This window comes from Lithobates pipiens, unplaced genomic scaffold (genome assembly GCF_037356315.1).
Source record: "Lithobates pipiens isolate NorthernLeopardFrog02 unplaced genomic scaffold, aLitPip1_a1.2 Scaffold_8, whole genome shotgun sequence".
Classification (NCBI taxonomy): domain Eukaryota; kingdom Metazoa; phylum Chordata; class Amphibia; order Anura; family Ranidae; genus Lithobates; species Lithobates pipiens.
In genome coordinates this window covers 561060644-561080024 of record NW_027507903.1, presented here as the reverse complement: position 1 = coordinate 561080024, position 19381 = coordinate 561060644, and the positions used below count along the sequence as shown (strand labels likewise).

The window sequence follows — 19381 nt, the reverse complement described above, 5'->3', positions numbered from 1 at the left end:
TTCAAAACCTAAAAAAGCATAATAGAGGAAAAAACCTTTTTATAATGTCAATCCTGGAGCTTGATACTATTGGTTAATACAGACATTCGCTTGGATCTTTTTCCTTTCTCTTCACAGACCAACATATCCGGGTTCAGGATGCATATAGAGGTTTGAAATACTGCTTCTCCAAGTCCCAGCTGGAAAGAACATCAGGTAATCATTTTCTATACATTTACTACCATCAAGGGGATAAAATACTGCTGGATTAACTAAAAAAACCCACAAGAAATGTCCCCAGTCCTAGACATTACCAAGATTCATGTGTAGTTGAAATTTCTTCTATAGAAATTTAGTTGGTACATTTGGAAAGTGGGAATTGCTTCTTGTACTACACTGTAGCTCTAGCACAGCACCAAGTACTGCCCTTGTTGTTTTAACTTTGGCCAGTAAATGCCTTATACAGCCACTTCCTGTTTTCTTGTCTAGTAAAAAGCCTAGGCTTATGGCATCATGCACAGCTTGCTCTCACACTCATGAGTTTGCCAGGAAAGGAGGGGGGGGGGGGGTGAGTCATAAGAGGGCCAATGAGAGCTGCAGAGCTGGAGGTATGCCTCTGTGTAAATCCAAGAAGTGAACAGGCAGCAGCTTCAGCTGCCCAGAGTTAAAATGGTTGCAGACTCAGTGCACTGAGGGAGATTTATGCAGCATATTTGGCAAGTACAGAATCACAGTATATATAAAATAATAATATGCAATATTGGAAGAAAGCTTCAGAATAGCAAAGATGTTTTTATCACAAATTATGTGAGCAGACTGCAGTTCCTCTTTAAATCGATCTCCATGCATTTTCCCAGATGTTTTTGGGCTGTGTCCTCCACCCTGTGTTATATAAATAAGGAGATGGCTCTGCTTGATGTGTCTGTGGCCTGCATGGGATGGTATCGAAAAGCCAAGCCTAAAAATGTAACCGCCGGCAACATCGAGAGCGCACTTTAAAAGTCTGCCTGAACCAGCAATCCACCATTTATGGACTCTTCTTTTGGGGAAGGTATGCGCCAGACATCCTGGGTCTATCTAGTTGGGTATGAACTATTATTGCACTGTTGGATTGTATTACTGAGCTGTCCAGTAAAGCCTGATCAACTGTTTAAGGGCTAGTTTACACTTGCTTTAAAACATGGCTTTGTTAAAGCCGTAGACAGCGGGCACTCAGGCGCACTGGGCATGCCACTGCTAACGGTGATATGCCGTTAGTGGTGGCTCCCGTGTGCATGCACGGGAGTGACGTCATTGCTGCTCCGGCGCTGTGAGTGGCCGGAGCAGGGATACCCAAAAGAAGATGGACGCTCCGTGCTACAAGGGACAGCGGTGACATCGCTGGCTCCTGTGTCAGGTAAGTGACACATAATGGGCTACTATTCGATGCATAGTAGCCCATTATGCTTTACCTTTGCAGGGAGACAAAGGGTAAATAAACCCTTTTAAAGCTACATGGGGCATATTTTTTGAAGCAAAAGCAAGGTGTAAACAGGACTGTAAGCTAACCATTTTATTTAGTGACAGGAGCTTTGACTGGCATTCGGAGAGCTGTAACAAAGCCTGTCCGGAGCCTTGTTTTGAAGCAAGTGTAAACTAGCCATTAATGTGTTGAAGCCCAAGCAAGTGTAAATGAGCCCTAAAAGAGAGGTATGGGTTTTGTTTTTGGAGATTCTTCCATTCCTAGGTGGATGTAGCATTGGTCCGATGCTGCATCTGTCCCCCGACGCCTCTTCACTGAGAACTGAGCCATTGAACACCGGCGAAGGCTCGGTTCTCTCACCTCCCCGAACAGAGATCCTGTCAGTCAGCATCTCTCCTGCTCTGATCCTCCATGCTGATTGGAGCTGTGGAGGGGTGGGGCATGGCCGGCTCAGCGGTTTTCTGAGACTGCAATCAGTCCAGGCAGTTGGTGGATCCAGACTTCCTAAGTCGCGATGACTCCCTGCCTGGACTGTTTCCAGTGACGTGAAAATGGGTCACAGGAGTGCAAAACGAATTGCACTCCTGTGACCCATAGGAGAAGCCCAGCCTAAAAAGCTCTGGCTGGACTTCTCCTTTTTAATGCCTTGTCTGAAGTCATTCAAAGGGGTGCATGGAAGTAAATGGCGTATCTAAAAGAACAGGGCCTGTGAAGCACATACGGAGTGAGAATGAAGGAATAGAAGGCCACCATGAAGAGTTACCTCAGCAGGGAAGTGTTTAATTGCTATGGGTAACCATAAACTGGTGGCAATGTATTAGTAGCCAGAGAGTAAAAGTGACAGGTCTTTCTGTAGTGAGGGGGTTGATGCTCTGGCTCCCTCTCCTGCAGTCTGTTCCCCAAAGTATCCGGGACTGAACCCGCAGTATGGAGACCTCATGGACCAAACCGCATGGTACAGGAGAGTTGAAGGATCTAATTTAAACATGGGGGAACCACAATCTGCCACTGGGAGAGAGGCGGCAAAGTAATGCTGGACTGGTGGAGCGGGACACAAGCACGGCGGTGTTCCCCCCTCCAAATTATTTATGGTCATGCTGCATCTCATGCAGAAAGAACAGGAGATCCGAAATTATGGTGAAATGGATATGGGATCAGCTGAGTAATTTCACTTGATCAATACAGTAAAAAGTCCACATTTTAAAAAGCTACATTATCTGTTAAGGATGGGATAAGGCGCTGGAGCCAACTGGCAATCGGGCAGCCTGGAGCAGCCATGATGATTCTAGGTCACAGGATAGCAAACGTAAGCACAGCAAGAAAAGTATGGCCAATATGTGATAGACTCACCTGGGACAGAGGCTTTTGGAGGGCACTGAATGCTAGCTTCGTGCATTCTGACTATGGGCCCTGGCATTTGAGGGAGCTACAAGCATTTAGGAAGATATTCTGTTATGTAATGCAAAAGGCCACGATGGTCTCTGCCAGTGTGGGACTCATAGCAGATGTATGTGAAAGGAATGCTGATTGAGATGTGTTAAGCCCTGGATCTCCTACTAGTCTGGAGGGTCTTTCACCCATTGTTAATTGTGCTCAGTTACACACCTTTGTCTCCTAGCAAACTATTAGGGGATGTGTTTCTACTTATGTGTTGTGTAAGCTGTGAGTTAGATGGCAAGGCTCACCTGAAAGGTACGTTGGTGTAGTGGTTAGCAGCAAAAGGGTTGCTGGTTCGAATCCCAACCATGACACTACCTTCCTGGAGTTTGTGTGTTCTCCTTGTGCCTGCGTGGGTTTCCTCTGGGTACTCCAGTTTCCTCCCACACTCCAAAGACATGCTGGTAGGTTAATTGGCCCCAGTGAGGAAAAACCTAAGCAGGCAGGCAACTAGCATTTTCAGGTGGTGGGAGAGGGGGTGTCCATAACTACAATTTGCTTATAACCCCTTTGTGCCTAAGGGTAAAACAAATGTTAATACCTTAGCACAATTTTGCAACTTAGATGTGTTTGTAAAGCCGTACATATTATCACAACTACTTTGTGCATCCAGATGGCTTGTACCTTGTTTTTTTCAGGAAAAAATTATAATCATTTGGTGGTAAATGGTAATGGATACAGTGCCTTGAAAAAGTATTCATACCCCTTGACATTTTCCACCATTTTGTCATATTACAACCAAAAACGTAAATGGATTTTATGTGATGGACCAACACAGTGGCACATAATTGTGGTGGAAGGAAAATTGTATAAATGGTTTTCAAAATGTTTTAAAAATATGTAAAGTGTGGCGTGCATTTGTATTCAGCCCTCTTTACTCGAATACCCCTCACCAAAATCCAGTGAAACCAATTGCTTTCTGAAGTTACCTAGTTAGTAAATTGAGTCCACCTGTGTGTAATCTCAGTATAAATATGGCTGTTCTGTGAAGCCCTCAGAGGTTTGTTAAAGAACCTTTAGTGAACAAACAGCATCATGAAGGCCAAGGAATATACCAGACACGTCAGGGACAGAAGTTTAAAGCGGGGTTGGGTTATAAAAAATAAAATAAAATAAAAATATCCCAAGCTTTGAACATCTCACAGAGCACTGTTCAATCCATTATCCAAAAATGTAAAGAGTATGGCACAACTGCAAACCTACCAAGACATGGCCGTCCACCTAAACTGACATGCTGGGCAAGGAGAGCATTAATCAGAGAAGCAGCCAAGAGGCCCATGGTAACTCTGGAGGAGCTGCAGAGATCCACAGGACAAATATTAGTCGTGCACTCCACAAATTTGGCCTTTTATGTAAGAGTGGCAAGAAAAAAAAGCCATGAGAGTCCCGTTTGCAGTTTGGGAGAAGCCACATGGAGGACACAGCAAACATGGAAGAAGGTGCTCTGGGATGAGACCAAAATTTAACTTTTTGGCCTAAAAGCAAAACGCTATGTGTGGTGGAAAACTAACACTGCACATCACCCTGAATACGCCATCCCCACTGTGAAACATGGCATGTTGTGGGGATACTTTTCTTCAGCAGGGTCAGTTGATGGATGGAGCCAAATACAATCTTAGAAAAAAAAACCTGTCTGCAAAAGCGGAGGTTTACCTTTCAGCAGGACAACAACCCTAAACACAGCCAGAGCTATAATGGAATGGCTTAGAACAAAGCATATTCATATGTTAGAATGGCCGTCAAAGTCCAGACCTAAATCCAATTGAAAATCTGTGGCAAGACTTGAAAATCGCTGTTTGCAGACGCTCTCCATCCAATCTGACATAGCTTGAGCTATTTTGCAAAGAAGGATAGGCAAAAATGTCACTCTCCAGATTGCAAAGTTGGTAGAGACATCCCCAAAATGACTTACAGCTGTAATTGCAGTGAAAGGCGGTTCTACAAAGTATTGACTCGGGGGCTAAATACAAATGCACGCCACATATTTTGCTTATTATTCGGGATTTATATAGTGCCGACAGTTTGCACAGCGCTTTACAGCAGTAGGGTAGACAGTACAATTACAGTACAATTCAATACAGGAAGAATCAGAGGGTCCTGCTTGTTAGAACTTGCAATCTAGGAGGGAGGGTCAAGTGATACAAAACAGTAATAACCTGTGGAGGATGTGCTGATGAAGAAAATAAAAGGTGACACCAACCCTAGTGACGCCACAGCTTTAGTCTTAGTCGCAGGGCTGATTGAGTGGGTACCGGCAGCACTTTCTGCTTACCATCTCCCAGCTTTCCCCCTTTGATTATTGCTGAATGCCAGTAGCTCCACTACACCTACTCCGACCTCTACACACCGCCCTACCTATGGATGACCTCTACACACAGCCTTGCAGTTGTGGGGAACTTGTAGTGTAGACCCTTTTTATTTAAATGGGTTGCGTTTGGTGGGCAGTAGTGCAGGCTTGAGGGGGCCCCAGTGCATTACTTTGCCCACAATGCTATTAAGATGGCCCTGGAGGAGAGAAGTGTTGACGTGGCAAAGGTTTCTATGGGTGATGGTTAGGCAATTGGAGGGGAAAAGTGGTGGAAGACAGGGAGAGCAAGAAACTAATAAGGTGGTGATCAGAGAGAGAAAAAGTATTGTTGGAGAGGTTGCATGGAGCACATAGGTAGGAGAATACAAGGTCAAGGGTGTTGCCATCTAAGTGAGTAGAAGACTGTACCCATTGCTTCAGGTCAAATGCGGAGGCTAGACTAAGGCCGCGTACACACGGGCGGACTATCCGTCCAACTAAGTCCGTCAGACAATCCGACAGACAGTCCGTCCTACTTTTGAATGAACGGACTTGACCACACACGATGAACAGACAGTCCGCTGAAAGCTTGCGCGATGACGTGTACGGCACGTACGACGGGACTAGAAATACGACGTCCAATACACTGCAATGCAACCTTCGGCCGTGTAAATCCTTTCTGAGCATGCGCCATACTTAGTCCGTCCAACTTGCCTACTCACGAGCGGACTGTCCGCTGAAACCAAGTTTGGACGGACAATATTACGGAAATTCCGAAAGACTTAGTCCGCCAGACTGTCCGCTGAAAAAGTCCGCTGAAGCCCACACACGAGCGGACTGTCCGCTGAAACACAGTCCGCCCGTGTGTACACGGCCTAAGAAGTTTAGCAGTAGTAGGAGTGTTTGTATTGACAGGGATGTTGACCCTGAGCAGGATTATGGGAATTTCAGAAGAGAAAGTAGGGTAGCCGAAGACTCCAAGTCCAGAGGGGGCAGGAGATCACAGCAATTCTTAGGGAAGTTGGAGAGAATAGGTGTATACAGTGAACGTCAAATGATAGGGGGGAGAGTGGAGAACCTGGAAGGTTCCCCCCCCCCCCCATTATTATTATTACTATTCAGGATTTATGTAACGTCAACAGTTTACGCAGCGCTTTACAATATAAAAAGGGAGACAATACCAGTTATAATACAATAAAATACAAGATGATTAAGAAGGCCCTGCTCAGAAGAGCTTTAAACCTAATAGGATCTATCACATAAAATCCCAATAAAATACATTTACGTTTTTGGTAGTAACATGACAATGTGGAAAATTTCTAGGGGTATAATTACTCTTTCAAGGCACTCTCCTGAGGTGTGGGTTTTTTTTTTTTTCTGTATATTTATTGCTACTACCATAACCTTCCACCAAAGAAAACCCTAAATAAATTCTCCTGCTTCTGACGATCACAGCAATACCACATGTGTACAGCTCAAACAAAAGTGCGCATATTATTATTATTATTATTATTATTATTATTTTTTTTTTATATCCCACCTAAAACACACTGATACTAATTTACCAAAACAAATCCTGCCCAAAACAATAGTGACCTTAACCTTTGACCCTGACCTCGACCTAAACACTAACCCTTGCACCTAGTGACTATGTCAATGTGAGGCTATCGCCGCGATCAGATGACCCGGAAGCCAGAGTTCTAGGTCCCGATTGTTAGAACAGCTTTCAGGGAGACCCTGGTCCCTGTGCTGGAAGCGTGATGTGTGGTGCTCGCAGCAAAATACAGATACGCAAATTATATGGCCTTCTGGAAAAAAAACAGGCCAGTGGCGCCAAGGGGTTAAGATCTGGCAGTATCTGCAGGTGAAAAGCCTTGGGCGCATTCTCTGTGGTTTACCATCAGCCTCATGTTACATTGTGATCAGGAACACTTGTGAGGCTCTACACTTGCTGAGCTCTGTATCTACACAAGGGTCCTATTGACAGCTTCCCATCAATAACTATATCGGTATTCAGTCTGACGGTTACTGTGGGACCAACCTACATGAGTATCTTTACAAAGGATGCTGAGGTCACAGTGCACAGTTTTTGTGCCAATTCTCATAAGTATCAGATTCCAATCAATATAAATGTGGAAATGTAATACAGTGCTTTGTTATCCCTGCAGATCATTGCTACAGCTCCGTAATTGCAGGACTTGCAGAAGCTTTCTCTTGTTAACCCCTCCTTTACCAGAGCGAATAGAGAGCAATGGGTGGGGAATTCTGCAGGTCTCAGATAAGAGTTATGGGCTCATTATGCTGATAACAAGTGTACTGTTTGTGAGGGAGAGGATAGAGGGGGAGTCCCAGGGCTGTGTGTTCTTCTAGGCGGCTGTGCAAATCTGATCCAGGGTGTGTGGTAATGGTGGCTACGTGGAATGACCGGCAAAAGCTTGACAGAAATCAACAACTTTATTGTTTTTCTTGTTTCAGGTTAGTTTGCTACCATGATTCCTGTGGCAGAGTTCAAGCAGTTTACGGAGCAACAGCCAGCCTTTAAGGTCCTGAAGCCCTGGTGGGATGTCCTGGCTGAATATATAACCGTTGCAATGCTGATGATTGGTGTTTTTGGATGCACCTTGCAGGTAGGTTATTCTTATGAATACTAAATGGGGCTTCATGTAAAAAAACTTAAAGCAGTCGGTACAAGCAAACTAACGAGGAGGACCACACCAAAACTTAATTTTATAACCGTATGGAGCCCTATAAGCTTGCAGAGTGCTGTGAAGGTGCAGTGGAGGCCTGCCTAGGTCAGCTTCTTTAAGCTTGTGGCCACAACCCCAAAACCTAACCTGCAATCGGTTTTGTAGTGTATGTGTTGAGCATCTCTAGATTTTAAAGAGTGGCTCCACTTTTTCTGAGGGGGAAAAAAAACCACCCCTCTGGGAGATCAATATACATTACAGGGATTTTAACAAACTTTGTTACAGGCTTCTTGTATGTCTTGGTGGCTCCAGGGGCCTTAATGCCCAAGTCTGTTCTTGCCCAGCTGGGAATTTTGGTTATTCCTGCATTTTCTTTGTGTTCCAGCTCCTCCTATTAACATTCTTCATAGTATAAAATAACTCAATCAGGGAGAGTGAAACCCTGTATAATGGGCTCAGGAGGTATGCCATTCCTAAAACTTGGCACAGAGGTCTCATGGCGAGTAAGTTCCTGAGAAGCAGTAGCAGCTGGTGCTCCCTTTTCAAGGGGGGGGCGGCAAACAAACCAAGTGCCAAATCACCCCCCCCCCCCGTCGCTCGGTAAGCCAAACACCACCACTTCGTCCACCCAGGGTCACTGATGAGGGGGGGGGGGGGACCAGCCCTTCTGTACCAGGCCCAGATCTGCCATCCCAGAAGGGGGGCCCGGAGGTAGAGCAGGCTGAGACTCCCAAATCCACTCCATCAATAAATGAATCCCCCACTGTGCAGCTATTTATAAAACAAACCTCTCCGGGCACCCTGTGTTGTGTGGGGGCTGGGGAACGGTAGGCAAACTTTCTTCACTTTCAGGTTTAGGCGGATTTATCCACCACAGTGTGGTACACAGTTGAAGCCCTCTTCAATAGGAATACATCACGACCGGCGGTGCTGTGGCGGATTAATCTGCCTAAACCCGAAAGTCAAGAAATAGTCCACTTGCTGTCCCCCACTCAACACAGGGGGCCCAGAGGCATTTGGATTCTAAATGGCTGCACAGATGCACACATGAAAAGCCTACACTCCTGCTCAGGGTCTGTGGAAAGCACCTGGGTAGAGCTCCATGTGACAAGATCTGAAACCCCAAATGATAAATCGGCTAACTTTTTTGGCTGAGGTTTGAGGTAAAGGGCGCATGCGCGAAGTTGTCTAATCTGAGTGCTGGGGAGATGGTGAAACCGGAATGAAAAGGGGATTGAGAGAGTGAAAAAGAGATGGGGGGGGGGGGTCATAGAGAAAAGCTCCAGCAAACCATCATCGAAGAGCTGTCGCCATGAGATCCAAAAGCCAGGCAAGAAAACTGGCCACAAGTAGGTGCAATCTGTCATCTTGTAGAGGTCTCTGATCTCTAGGACTGTAGGCTTCCCATCCAGGCACAGTGGCAGGGACCTGCATTCCCCTGGATTGGTAGCTCCATGCAGGGACTACAGGGAGATGATGCCCTGATCTGGGGGCAACCGGTACATACCACAGCTGCTCTTATTGGGCGGCTGTGGCTGTGCGAGCGTTTCTCGCATTATGCAAAGTGTCAGCGAGGGGAGAGATCCCCCCCCCCCGCAAGAGCTGAAAGGGATGCTCCTGTGTTGTTCCAGCGGCGGCCCGAGCAAGATTCGGAGCCACGGGGCACTCGCTACAAATACAAAAAGTGTTTTAATTGGGGGGGCACATTGGGAGCACAGTATAATGTTGGGGTTGGGTCATTGTCCCCTCTGCCCCCCCCCCCCCCCCGTGATGCTTCTGCCACCCACTCTCCCTTCAGGCCCCCCCAGTTCCCTTCCGTGCTAGTTGTCCAGCTCAGTGGTGTCCAGGATGTAAGGAGAGGACCAAATGTACCAGCAGTGCTCAGCTGGTCCCAGGCCCCCATCTCCAGGAGGAACCACCAGAAGGAGGCACCAGGCCCCAGGTAGAAGAAGCTGCACAGACCAGGTACTTGGGAGGGGGGGTGGGGGTTGAGAGGTACGACTAACAATGCTGCATTTGAACTCTTGGGTAATGCCAAGCACGTTTGGAGTGACACATCTGAGGGACACTGCTGTATATTAGGCTACACTAGTGTTGCCTTCTGAACAGTGAGCCACAGTTGATCTGTTTTCAGAGGGTGTTTGGCAGGCGGCAAGTAAGCATTATATTAACATATTCTTGACACCTGCATTTTGTAAATTGTATACATACACCTGATACCTGCCCTCCCACTGTTAGTGCAGTTTTGCCACATTCTTATTTCTCCACAGCACACAGTGCATGCTACCTCCATTTTTATTTATTTTTTGTCTGCTTGCTATCTGCGGGCTAGGAGGAGCGGTTGTGGGGCTCAGGCCCTGTCAGGTAGACTGTATGGGCCCCCATGATTTCTAACAGCAGCCTTGTGCCTGCCCACTAGCCCCTCACTTATCCCACCTAGGTTGCAGGCATCTTCGGCTCCAAACGCCCCCCCCCCCCCCCCATTCAATGCACCTCCTTGGTGGCTTCCCCCTGTGTCTTCTCCTGCTCCTCTATGGCTTCCTCCTCGGTGGCCAATACAGCTGCTTTTCCTCTCGGCCAATAGGGTCTTAAGGTATGGCTGGGAGGAGAAGCAGGAAGACAATGGCAAATATTCGCTATTGTCTTCCAACTGGGTGAGCCCACCCTTTTTTGAAGCCAATTAGAGCCCCTGGCTCCAATTATGTGCTTTAAAAAAAAAACAAAGCCCCGCCTGGTGCCCTGCATATACATCAGGGACCAGGCGCATGGTTTAGGGAGACGGTGCCCCTAATGGAGCCACTGCTGAGAAGAAGTTTAGGAAAACAGTCACATGAAAAATGGTACTTTGTGGTGGATCTTTTTAATAACTAAAAAGATGCAAGCTGGTTCTTCTAATCTTTAAACGTATGCCATGCATGCCAACACGTTTACATGTAATGGAAGATGTGTACACTAAACAGCATTTCCGTTCATTATTATGGATAGTAAGAGAGCAGTAATCCCATTAAATGGTCTCCTTACTCCTGGATAAATTTGGACCAGGTTCCTCCTTTCCTTGCAAGTAAACTGTCATTTAGCATTGCTTTCATATACATTCATGCTGATGTTCTATTATCTCTAGTACAGAGCTCCATATCTCCTTGTTAATCTGTCTTAATGTATATCCAATATAGGGTGCTTAAAGGATTGTGGAGCAATGTTATTTCTTCCTATACATCCATATTCATGTAGACCTGTCTGTGCACAAACCATTGAGCTGTTAGCTGTTCATTGTGTTTTTGTTTCTGTTCCTAGACGCTAAAGCTAAAAAAAAACGCTAATAGCCTAAAGCAGTGTGCATGGACACATAGGATAACACTATTTAGCTTCTAGGAGCAGAAAGAAATGCTAATAACCGTGTCTATGAGCTTAAAGCGGACCTTCAGTCATTTTTTTTCAACTTTCCATCTATTAAATCTTCTGCCCTTGTTGTTTTAACTTTTAGATAGTAAAACCTTTTTTTTTTCTGCCAGTAAATACCTTTTTATATAGCACCTGTTTCTTGTCTGGTAATTAGCCTAGGCTTATGAAATCATGCACAGCTCTCTCTAGTGAGAATTTGCCAGGAAGGCAGGGGGATGAGTCATAAGAGGGCCAATGAGAGCTGCAAAGCTGATGGTGTGCCAGGAAGTGAGCAGGCAGCAGCTTCAGCTGCCCACCATTTTAAAATGGCTGCAGCCAGACTTGGTGGAGGGAGATTTCTTCAGCACATTTATTTGGCAAGTACAGAAACAGAGTGTATATATGTGTGTGTGTATATGTATGTATGTGTGTGTGTGTATGTATATATGTGTGTGTATACATTTTTTCTCTCAAAGTGGTTGGAGGGAAGCTTCAGAATGGCAAATATGTTTTTATTACACATTATGTGAGCAGACTGCAGTTCCTCTTTAAACCACCATGCGCACATATTACATATTGGCCTAAAAACTGATGAAGACATTTTTTTGTTTGGATATTTACTGTAGCAAAAAGTAAAAAAAAATTTTTCAAAATGTTCTGCCTTTTTTTGTTTTATAGCACAAAAATTAAAAATCGCAGAGGTGATCAAATGCCACCTTAAGAAAGCTCTATTTGTGGGAAAAAAGTGTCAATTTTGTTTTGAGTACAGCGGCGCACGACCGCGTAATTGTCAGTTAAATCGACACAGGGCCATATCACAAAAAATTGCCTGGTCATTAAGGGAGACAATCTTCCATTCCTTAAATGGTTAACCACTTCCCGACCGTGAGTTCGGTCGTGGGTTCTGCGGACTCTATCGCCGTGGGGATACCCGCGATGGTCTCATGGGGAGGCTGAATGGGGAGATGCCGATGTAAACAGCATCTCCGCGTTCTGCCTAGCAACAAGTGACACTGATCTCTGCTCCCTGTGATTGGAGCAGAGATCAGTGTTCACTAGCACACAGCCCAGCCCCCCACAGTTAGTAACACGCCATTACACAGGAATGAGTGCATTTGTATAGTACTGATTGCTGTATAAGTGACAATGGTCCCAAAAAATGTGTCTATCCCCTATTTTGTAAACGCTATAAATATTGCGCAACCCAATCAAGCGCTTATTGCTATTATTTATTTTTTTTAACCCAAAAAATGTAGAAGAATACGTTTGGGCCTAAACTGAGGGAAAAAAAATAATGCGTTTTTTTTCCAAACTGTCGCTCTATTTATGTTTATAGCGCAAAAAATAAAAACCGCAGAGGTGAACAAATGCCACCAAAAGAAAGCTCTATTTGTGGGAAAAAAAACAAAGTCAATCTTGTTTGGGAGTCACGTCGCCCGACCGCGGAATTGTCAGTTAAAGCAACGCTGTGTCGAATTGCAAAAAAGTGGTCCGGCCTGAAAGTGGTTAAAGAAGTTATAAAGGCAGAAGTTTTTTTTCTATACATTAAGATAAAAAGCTTTGTGTGTGCAGCAGCCGCCCTCCAGCACCTCCTAATACTTACCTGAGCCCTATCTCTGTCCAGCGATGTCTATGAATCGCTCGGCTGTCTAGTACTGTCCCTCCTGATTGGCTGAGACACAGCAGTGGTGCCATTGGCTCCCACTCTTGTAAATCAAAGTCAGCCAATCAGGAGAGAGTGGGGCTGGGCCGAACAGCAGCTCCTTGTCTGAATGGACACAACGAGCTGCAGCTCGGCTCGGGTGACCCCATAGCAAGCTGCTTGCTGTGGGGGGGCACACAAAGGGAGGGTGGGGCCAGAAGCAGCGAAGAGACACCCAAAAGAGGAGGATCTGGGCTGCTCTGTGCAAAACTACACAGAACAAGTTTATTAAAAAAAAAAAAAAAAAATTCCAATCACTTAAAAAAAAAAACACTAGTGTGCATGGAGCCTAAATGCTCTGAAATGCTACTATAAAAGGCTATTGTGAAAGTTTTTTGACGCCTCGCCAATTCAAAAATAACCACTTGCCAACCAGATAACCTAGATATACGGCGGCAAAACTGCTCTGCTGCACCAGATCACGTACCCAGTATGTAAACTGGAACTTCTGGGTAAGGGGTGCGCGCTAGAAGTCCCTGCTCGCCAGCATTACTAGTAAAGATTAATTAAATTCCAGTATATATCCCATAGTTTGTAGACGCGATACCTTTTGTGCAAACCAATCAATATACACTTAATTGGGGTTTTTGTATTTGCCAAAAACATGTAGCAGAATACACATTGGCATACATTTAGATTTTTTATTTTTTTTTGTCTGTTTTTAAACCATCTGTTTTTTCTCTTAACAGATCACTCAGGACAAAATCATCTGTCTTCCCAATCATACCTCAGCTGACAAGGTTTCTCAAATACATTGTCAACAGTTCACCCAGAATGTGGAAGCCACAAATGCAAGCGAAGATGATGTGCCTGCATTCACTCCAACCCCAATTGCTACATCTTCACCTCCACGTGAGATGAGTGGACTACGGAACAACTTGGACCTTCAACAATATAGCTTCATCAACCAAATGTGCTATGAGACAGCCTTGCATTGGTATGCAAAATACTTTCCATATCTTGTAGTGATCCATACCCTTATCTTTATTATCTTTGGCAATTTCTGGTTCAAGTTTCCTGGTACAAGCTCTAAAATAGAGCACTTCATCTCCATCTTAGGCAAGTGTTTTGATTCTCCATGGACAACTCGAGCTCTTTCTGAGGTTTCTGGAGAAACTAACCAGGAGAAGACCGTGGACAGGGAGATTTCAAAGCCTAATTTTGAGGAGAACAGCCCTGCAACTGCTGACCTTCCAGTTCCAGAAAAGCTAGTGGCACAGACTCCTTCAGCTAGTGTTTTGGACAAAAAGGAAGGCGAACAGGCTAAAGCTCTTTTTGAGAGAGTTAAAAAGTTTCGATATCATGTAGAGGAAGGAGATCTTCTTTATTCCATGTACATGCGTCAGACAATACTGAAAACTTGCAAATTTGTCCTCATCACAATCTATAATGCTGTGCTGGTAGGAAAAATACATTTTATTGTTCCCTGTAGTGTACACACTGAAGATATGACTGGATACAACAGCTTTTGCTGCAACCACACCAAAGCTCACCTCTTCTCTAAACTGGCTATCTCATATTTGTGTTTCTTGGGGGTCTATGGATTGACTTGTCTTTATACACTGTATTGGCTCTTTCGTCGTCCTCTGAAGGAATACTCCTTCCGATCTGTGCGGGAGGAAACTGGGATTGGAGATATCCCTGATGTCAAAAATGACTTTGCATTTGTGCTCCACTTGGTGGATCAATATGATTCTCTTTACTCTAAGAGGTTTGCTGTCTTTTTATCAGAGGTAAGTGAAAGTCGTTTGAGGCAGCTTAATCTTAACCATGAGTGGCCAGCTGATAAACTTAGACAGAAACTTCAGCAAACACCAGAAGGCCGCCTCGAGCTACATCTCTTTAAGCTTCCAGGCTTGCCAGATACTGTATTTGAGGTGACAGAGACAGAATCTCTAAAACTGGAAATGCTGACTGAAGCTTTGATCCCTCCGCTGGTCTCGAAGTTGGTCAGATTGGAAGAATTATCCTTGTTCAACTGTCCAGCCAAAGTGCAACACGCCTCCGTGGTTTACCTGCGAGATCACCTCAAAGTTCTTCAGATAAAGTTTGACGATGTTAGAGAAATTCCCCTTTGGGTGTTTAGCCTTCGTGCCCTTGAGGACCTTCACTTGATTGGATACTTGTCTCAAGACCTCTCAAAAACGGCTACACTGGAAAGCTTGCGGGAGCTAAAGGGCCTCAAAGTTCTTACTCTGAAGAGCAATCTTTCTAAAGTCCCCCAGACTGTTACAGACGTGGCTAGCCACTTACAGAAACTTAGTATCCAAAATGATGGGACAAAGCTTGTCACACTTAATGCTTTAAAAAGGCTTTCTTTGTTGAAAGAATTAGAGTTGATTCGATGTGATTTAGAACGCATTCCTCATGCAGTCTTCAGCCTTACCAATTTGCAGTTGCTGGACCTAAAGGAGAATAACTTGCACACCATAGAGGAGATCATAAGTTTGCAGCACTGTCGAAAACTAAGTGTTCTTCGACTTTGGCACAATCAAATTGCTTACATCCCTGACCACATCCGTAAACTGAAGATACTAGAAGAATTGTGCTTAAATCGTAACAAGATTCTTGTTTTGCCATCTCCGCTCTTCCTTTGTACCAAACTCCGCCACCTTGACCTCTCCCACAATGAGATCCGTGAGTTGCCACCAGAAGTCGGAGTCTTACAGATGTTGCAGTTTTTGGCTTTGACTAAAAACTTTTTAGAAGATCTTCCCAATGAGCTTTTCTTCTGCCAAAGGCTTAAGACTTTGAAGTTGGGACAGAATAAGTTGACAAGTTTATCCCCAAAAATTGGGTCTCTTGTATCCTTAGTGAAGCTTGAATTAAAAGGGAACATGATTGATGTTTTGCCTCAGGAACTTGGAGATTGTGTTGCTCTTAAGAAGTCAGGTCTTGTTGTGGAGCATTCGTTACTGGACACTTTACCACTTAATGTGAGGGAGAGACTAAGTGAAGAATGATGAGGGATAACATTTAGGCATGATAAAATATTACAACAAACAGGAAACTAGCTAGAAACCGGGAACAAAATGGATAAGTCAAGAAGATATTTCTGTGGGATAAAAACAGAATTGAAAGAAGTTATCATATGAACACTCCACAAATGGTAAAGAACTCTTAGAGTTGGAAGGCTTTGTCGTCCACTTCTACTTTTCTGTCTTGTATGTAGCTGTAATGCATAATTTTTACCTCAACAATGGCTTTACTACAAATCCAACTTTTGAAACAAAAGCCATAAGGCTCATGATAACCAAAGAATATCTATTGGCAATTATTTTTGGATATTGTAAGAAAGGGTAAAACCCCAAACTATTTTATTTTGGCTTTCTGTGTCTCATTGGGGAATTTTCTCTTCGCTTTCTTTATCGTAGACAGAAGAAGAGATCTGTCCAAAGCGTAGGAAATTCCCTCATGGGGTTTTCCCTTTTAATTTCTGGTCCAGTAACCACCAGTAACTTTAGTTCTGGGGATAATGGTCACTAATACAAATAGGGTGAATCTCCTCAGTGGTGTCAGACAACAATCAAAGCTTGTCAAGGGCCGTAATCCTTCCTTACTCTATCCAAAACAATTTGGCTTTAGATACACAAAGTTAAGCCCACCCATAAGTGACACTTTTGTTACAAGTGCATTCTGTTAGTCACCCACTTGATGCTTTTATTTCTTGAGGTTGATGTTCTTTTTGGATCTCTTCCTGCCCACCTTTTTAAATGCTCCCATAACTCTTATTGCATAAATTTATTTTAATAATGGAGTAGGTATATGCAAAGGTTGATACAAACAGTGTCACAAACTATAGAGTGGAATTTCATTAGGTAGAGCTTACAAGAAGTACTGTATATAAAAGAGACAATGGGTGACATTGCCCTCTCTAGATTCCTGTAGTTTAAAATCCGTCTTTTTGGGTGGACTGTCCCTTCTAGATTATCCTTGTTTAATCACAAACTGGTGTTTATTAAACCAGTAGCTTTGAGTATGTGCCCATGAATTTTGGCATTTCTCCCTGTCCTTAATGACTCTGCATATGTGGCTGTGCACTCAAATTTTTTTGTCAGAGGACAGTAATTCTTCATTTAGGAGTGGATCTCCTGTCTTCACTGCCACGGGGCCTAATGGAAAGTTCTGGTGTTTGTTCTATCTCTATGTGGAATGGTGTACCATGGTTCCCTGAATGTTTGTATGTCCTGGCACATCCTTGGTTTTTGTTAAAACGTTAAAATCAAAATGATTATGTACTGGAGTAAAACAAATACCTGGACAAACTTACCTACACAATTTGTGATACCAAATTAACACCAGAAAGTAGACGTATAGTGTGGCGCTAAATCAAAATAACAATCCCAAAAAACAGCCGATACAATATGTAACACAAATATCTACTAAATTTTCATACATATCAGATAATTTCATAATAAATAGAAAGTCCCATTTCATAAAGTGCAAGATGGTGAGGAAATGTTTATTTGTTTTAGAAAAACTCCAACATGATGGAAAATATGATTCTGTGCCAATATAACTGCGGGTAATGGCCTCTAACCCTATAATAAAAACCATATAAAGGTCAACAAAGCATAAAATAAAGTACTCAGCCAGCAAGATGCTCCAAGTGCTTGTCACCACCACTCCATGCCAAGTAAGAAAATGAGCCTCTTACCAAACTCTATGGACCATTTATACACAAAATGGTCAAAAACTCCTGTTAAAATCAGAGTCTTCGTATGCTGCTTGTCATCCGATTTACTCCGGTGGCAACCAGTTGCGGGATGAAAAGAGGCAAAGACATACTCCATAGCGTAATATGTTTTTACAATAATGCCTCTTTAATGTTATAATTGCACTTACATAGTCTCCATTACAATGTCGCTAAACATCTCAGGAGCTGTTTCCAATCGGGTGGTTTACGGGTGCCAAACTCTGGCGGATAGATAGTGTGATGACGTCATGCATAGGCCACAGCTGTCGCGTTTCATCAGAAGATGATGTCTTTATGGGAATTGGCCAAAAATTGGTTAGATTGGGATTGGCTGTTTTTTGCTATTTTTGTAATGATTTTGATTTAGCCCCATACTATACTTACACTTCTTTTGTTAAAACGTGACTGAAAACAGTCATGTTTATTTTATCCTGTTTATTTTTAAATCTGTGTGTCTGAGACAGATGAGAAATGGTATTGGATGATATAGAAACCCTACTTGAACGCCATAAACGTCCATAATTTTAGTTTTACTAATAGAAAACATACCTTGCATTACTGTTGTGTGGTTACTGTTTGGTGTAACGACTGTGACTTTCCACTTCATCTGTTTAGCTTGAATAGGAGCTGTGCAGTTCCCACCCTACCAACAAAGGCCAAGGTGCACCCTCACATTTTTATCTGATTGTACAATCCCCTTTTAGATATGACAACTTTCTCTAATGTGAGGACCTACCTATTGAATGTAGATGGTTTGGATTTTTAAGGAAGCCCCTCTTACTACATAGTTGTTGGAATCTAATGGAAATTGTACAGTCCAGATTGTAATGAGTGTGGCTAAGTTTAGATAACCAAAGGCACCTAACTACAATCAATCTGCCTGACCTCAGCACTGTGCATATTTTGTATGCTCCCAAATGCTAGCTGGTCACCACAATGATACCATGTGTACCTACCTAAATTTCTAGGCAAACTGGAGAATCTGCAATAAAATAGGTCTGAGAGTTTCTCCACCATGTAAATTGATAGACAGCATGACGTCCCCATTCATAATGGTTAGATGCAGCCATTAAATGTGCAGTCTCTCCACCGCATAGTGACCACACTGAATGCAGTTTGTCCATGCACCTCTACCAGGGGCAATTTATTATGACTTATGTTTTTTATGGCCTTATCAGCATCTGATGACCCTTTTAGTTGATGTACAATTTTGTTTTAAGTGTTATTTAAGGAAAAAAAATAAACATTTCATTAAAATAGTGTGTATATATTTTTTTTTCTATTGCACCATTTTTAGGGTTAGGGTTTATGCACAGGGATGCATTCTCTAGTACAACATAAACAAGTGCATTTAGGTGCCCGGGAGCTCATTGAGCTGCATCCTGCCACGCTTTTGTTTTGTATACCTTTGGGAAAGCTGTGAATCTGTCTGCTGATATTTCCCCTTACACCTTTTTTTGATACTTGGCACCAGAACAGGACGTGAGGGGGGAAATCTCCCCAGTGAAGGCACACTAAGTCTGCAATTAAAACGGTGATTGAGGCCAGGTTCACACCTATGTGAATTGGATGTGGGTTTCCCTGCATCCAATTGCAGGAGAATGCGACTGGCTCCCTATGGAGTGCGTCTTCGTCTTTTGCTCAGTTTCAGGGCCGAATTCAGGCATAGATTCGGCCCTGAAACGGGCAATAGGGATGCACAGCTCTCCTGTGCGATCCACAGCCGGTTCCAGTGTGAACTGAGCCTAAA

General features: G+C 43.8%; 1 protein-coding gene across 5 annotated transcripts in view; it reads left to right on the top strand.

Moving 5' to 3' along the window:
* The window catches only part of LOC143960980 (volume-regulated anion channel subunit LRRC8E-like), a 71906-nt gene extending 53018 nt beyond the window's left edge, over positions 1 to 18888 (top strand). For 2 of the 5 annotated variants that reach the window (XM_077470060.1, XM_077470063.1), the window contains exons 2-4: positions 118 to 195; positions 7641 to 7792; positions 13625 to 18888. In XM_077470060.1, coding sequence (XP_077326186.1) covers positions 7655 to 7792; positions 13625 to 15898 — 2412 coding nt within the window. In that variant the 5' untranslated portion in view covers positions 118 to 195; positions 7641 to 7654 and the 3' untranslated portion in view covers positions 15899 to 18888. Of the gene's footprint in view, positions 1 to 117; positions 196 to 836; positions 1065 to 7343; positions 7560 to 7640; positions 7793 to 13624 lie in introns of those variants that run through there. The other 3 variants (XM_077470061.1, XM_077470062.1, XM_077470064.1) reach the window with 3 other exon arrangements.
* Positions 18889 to 19381: the final 493 nt, after the last annotated feature.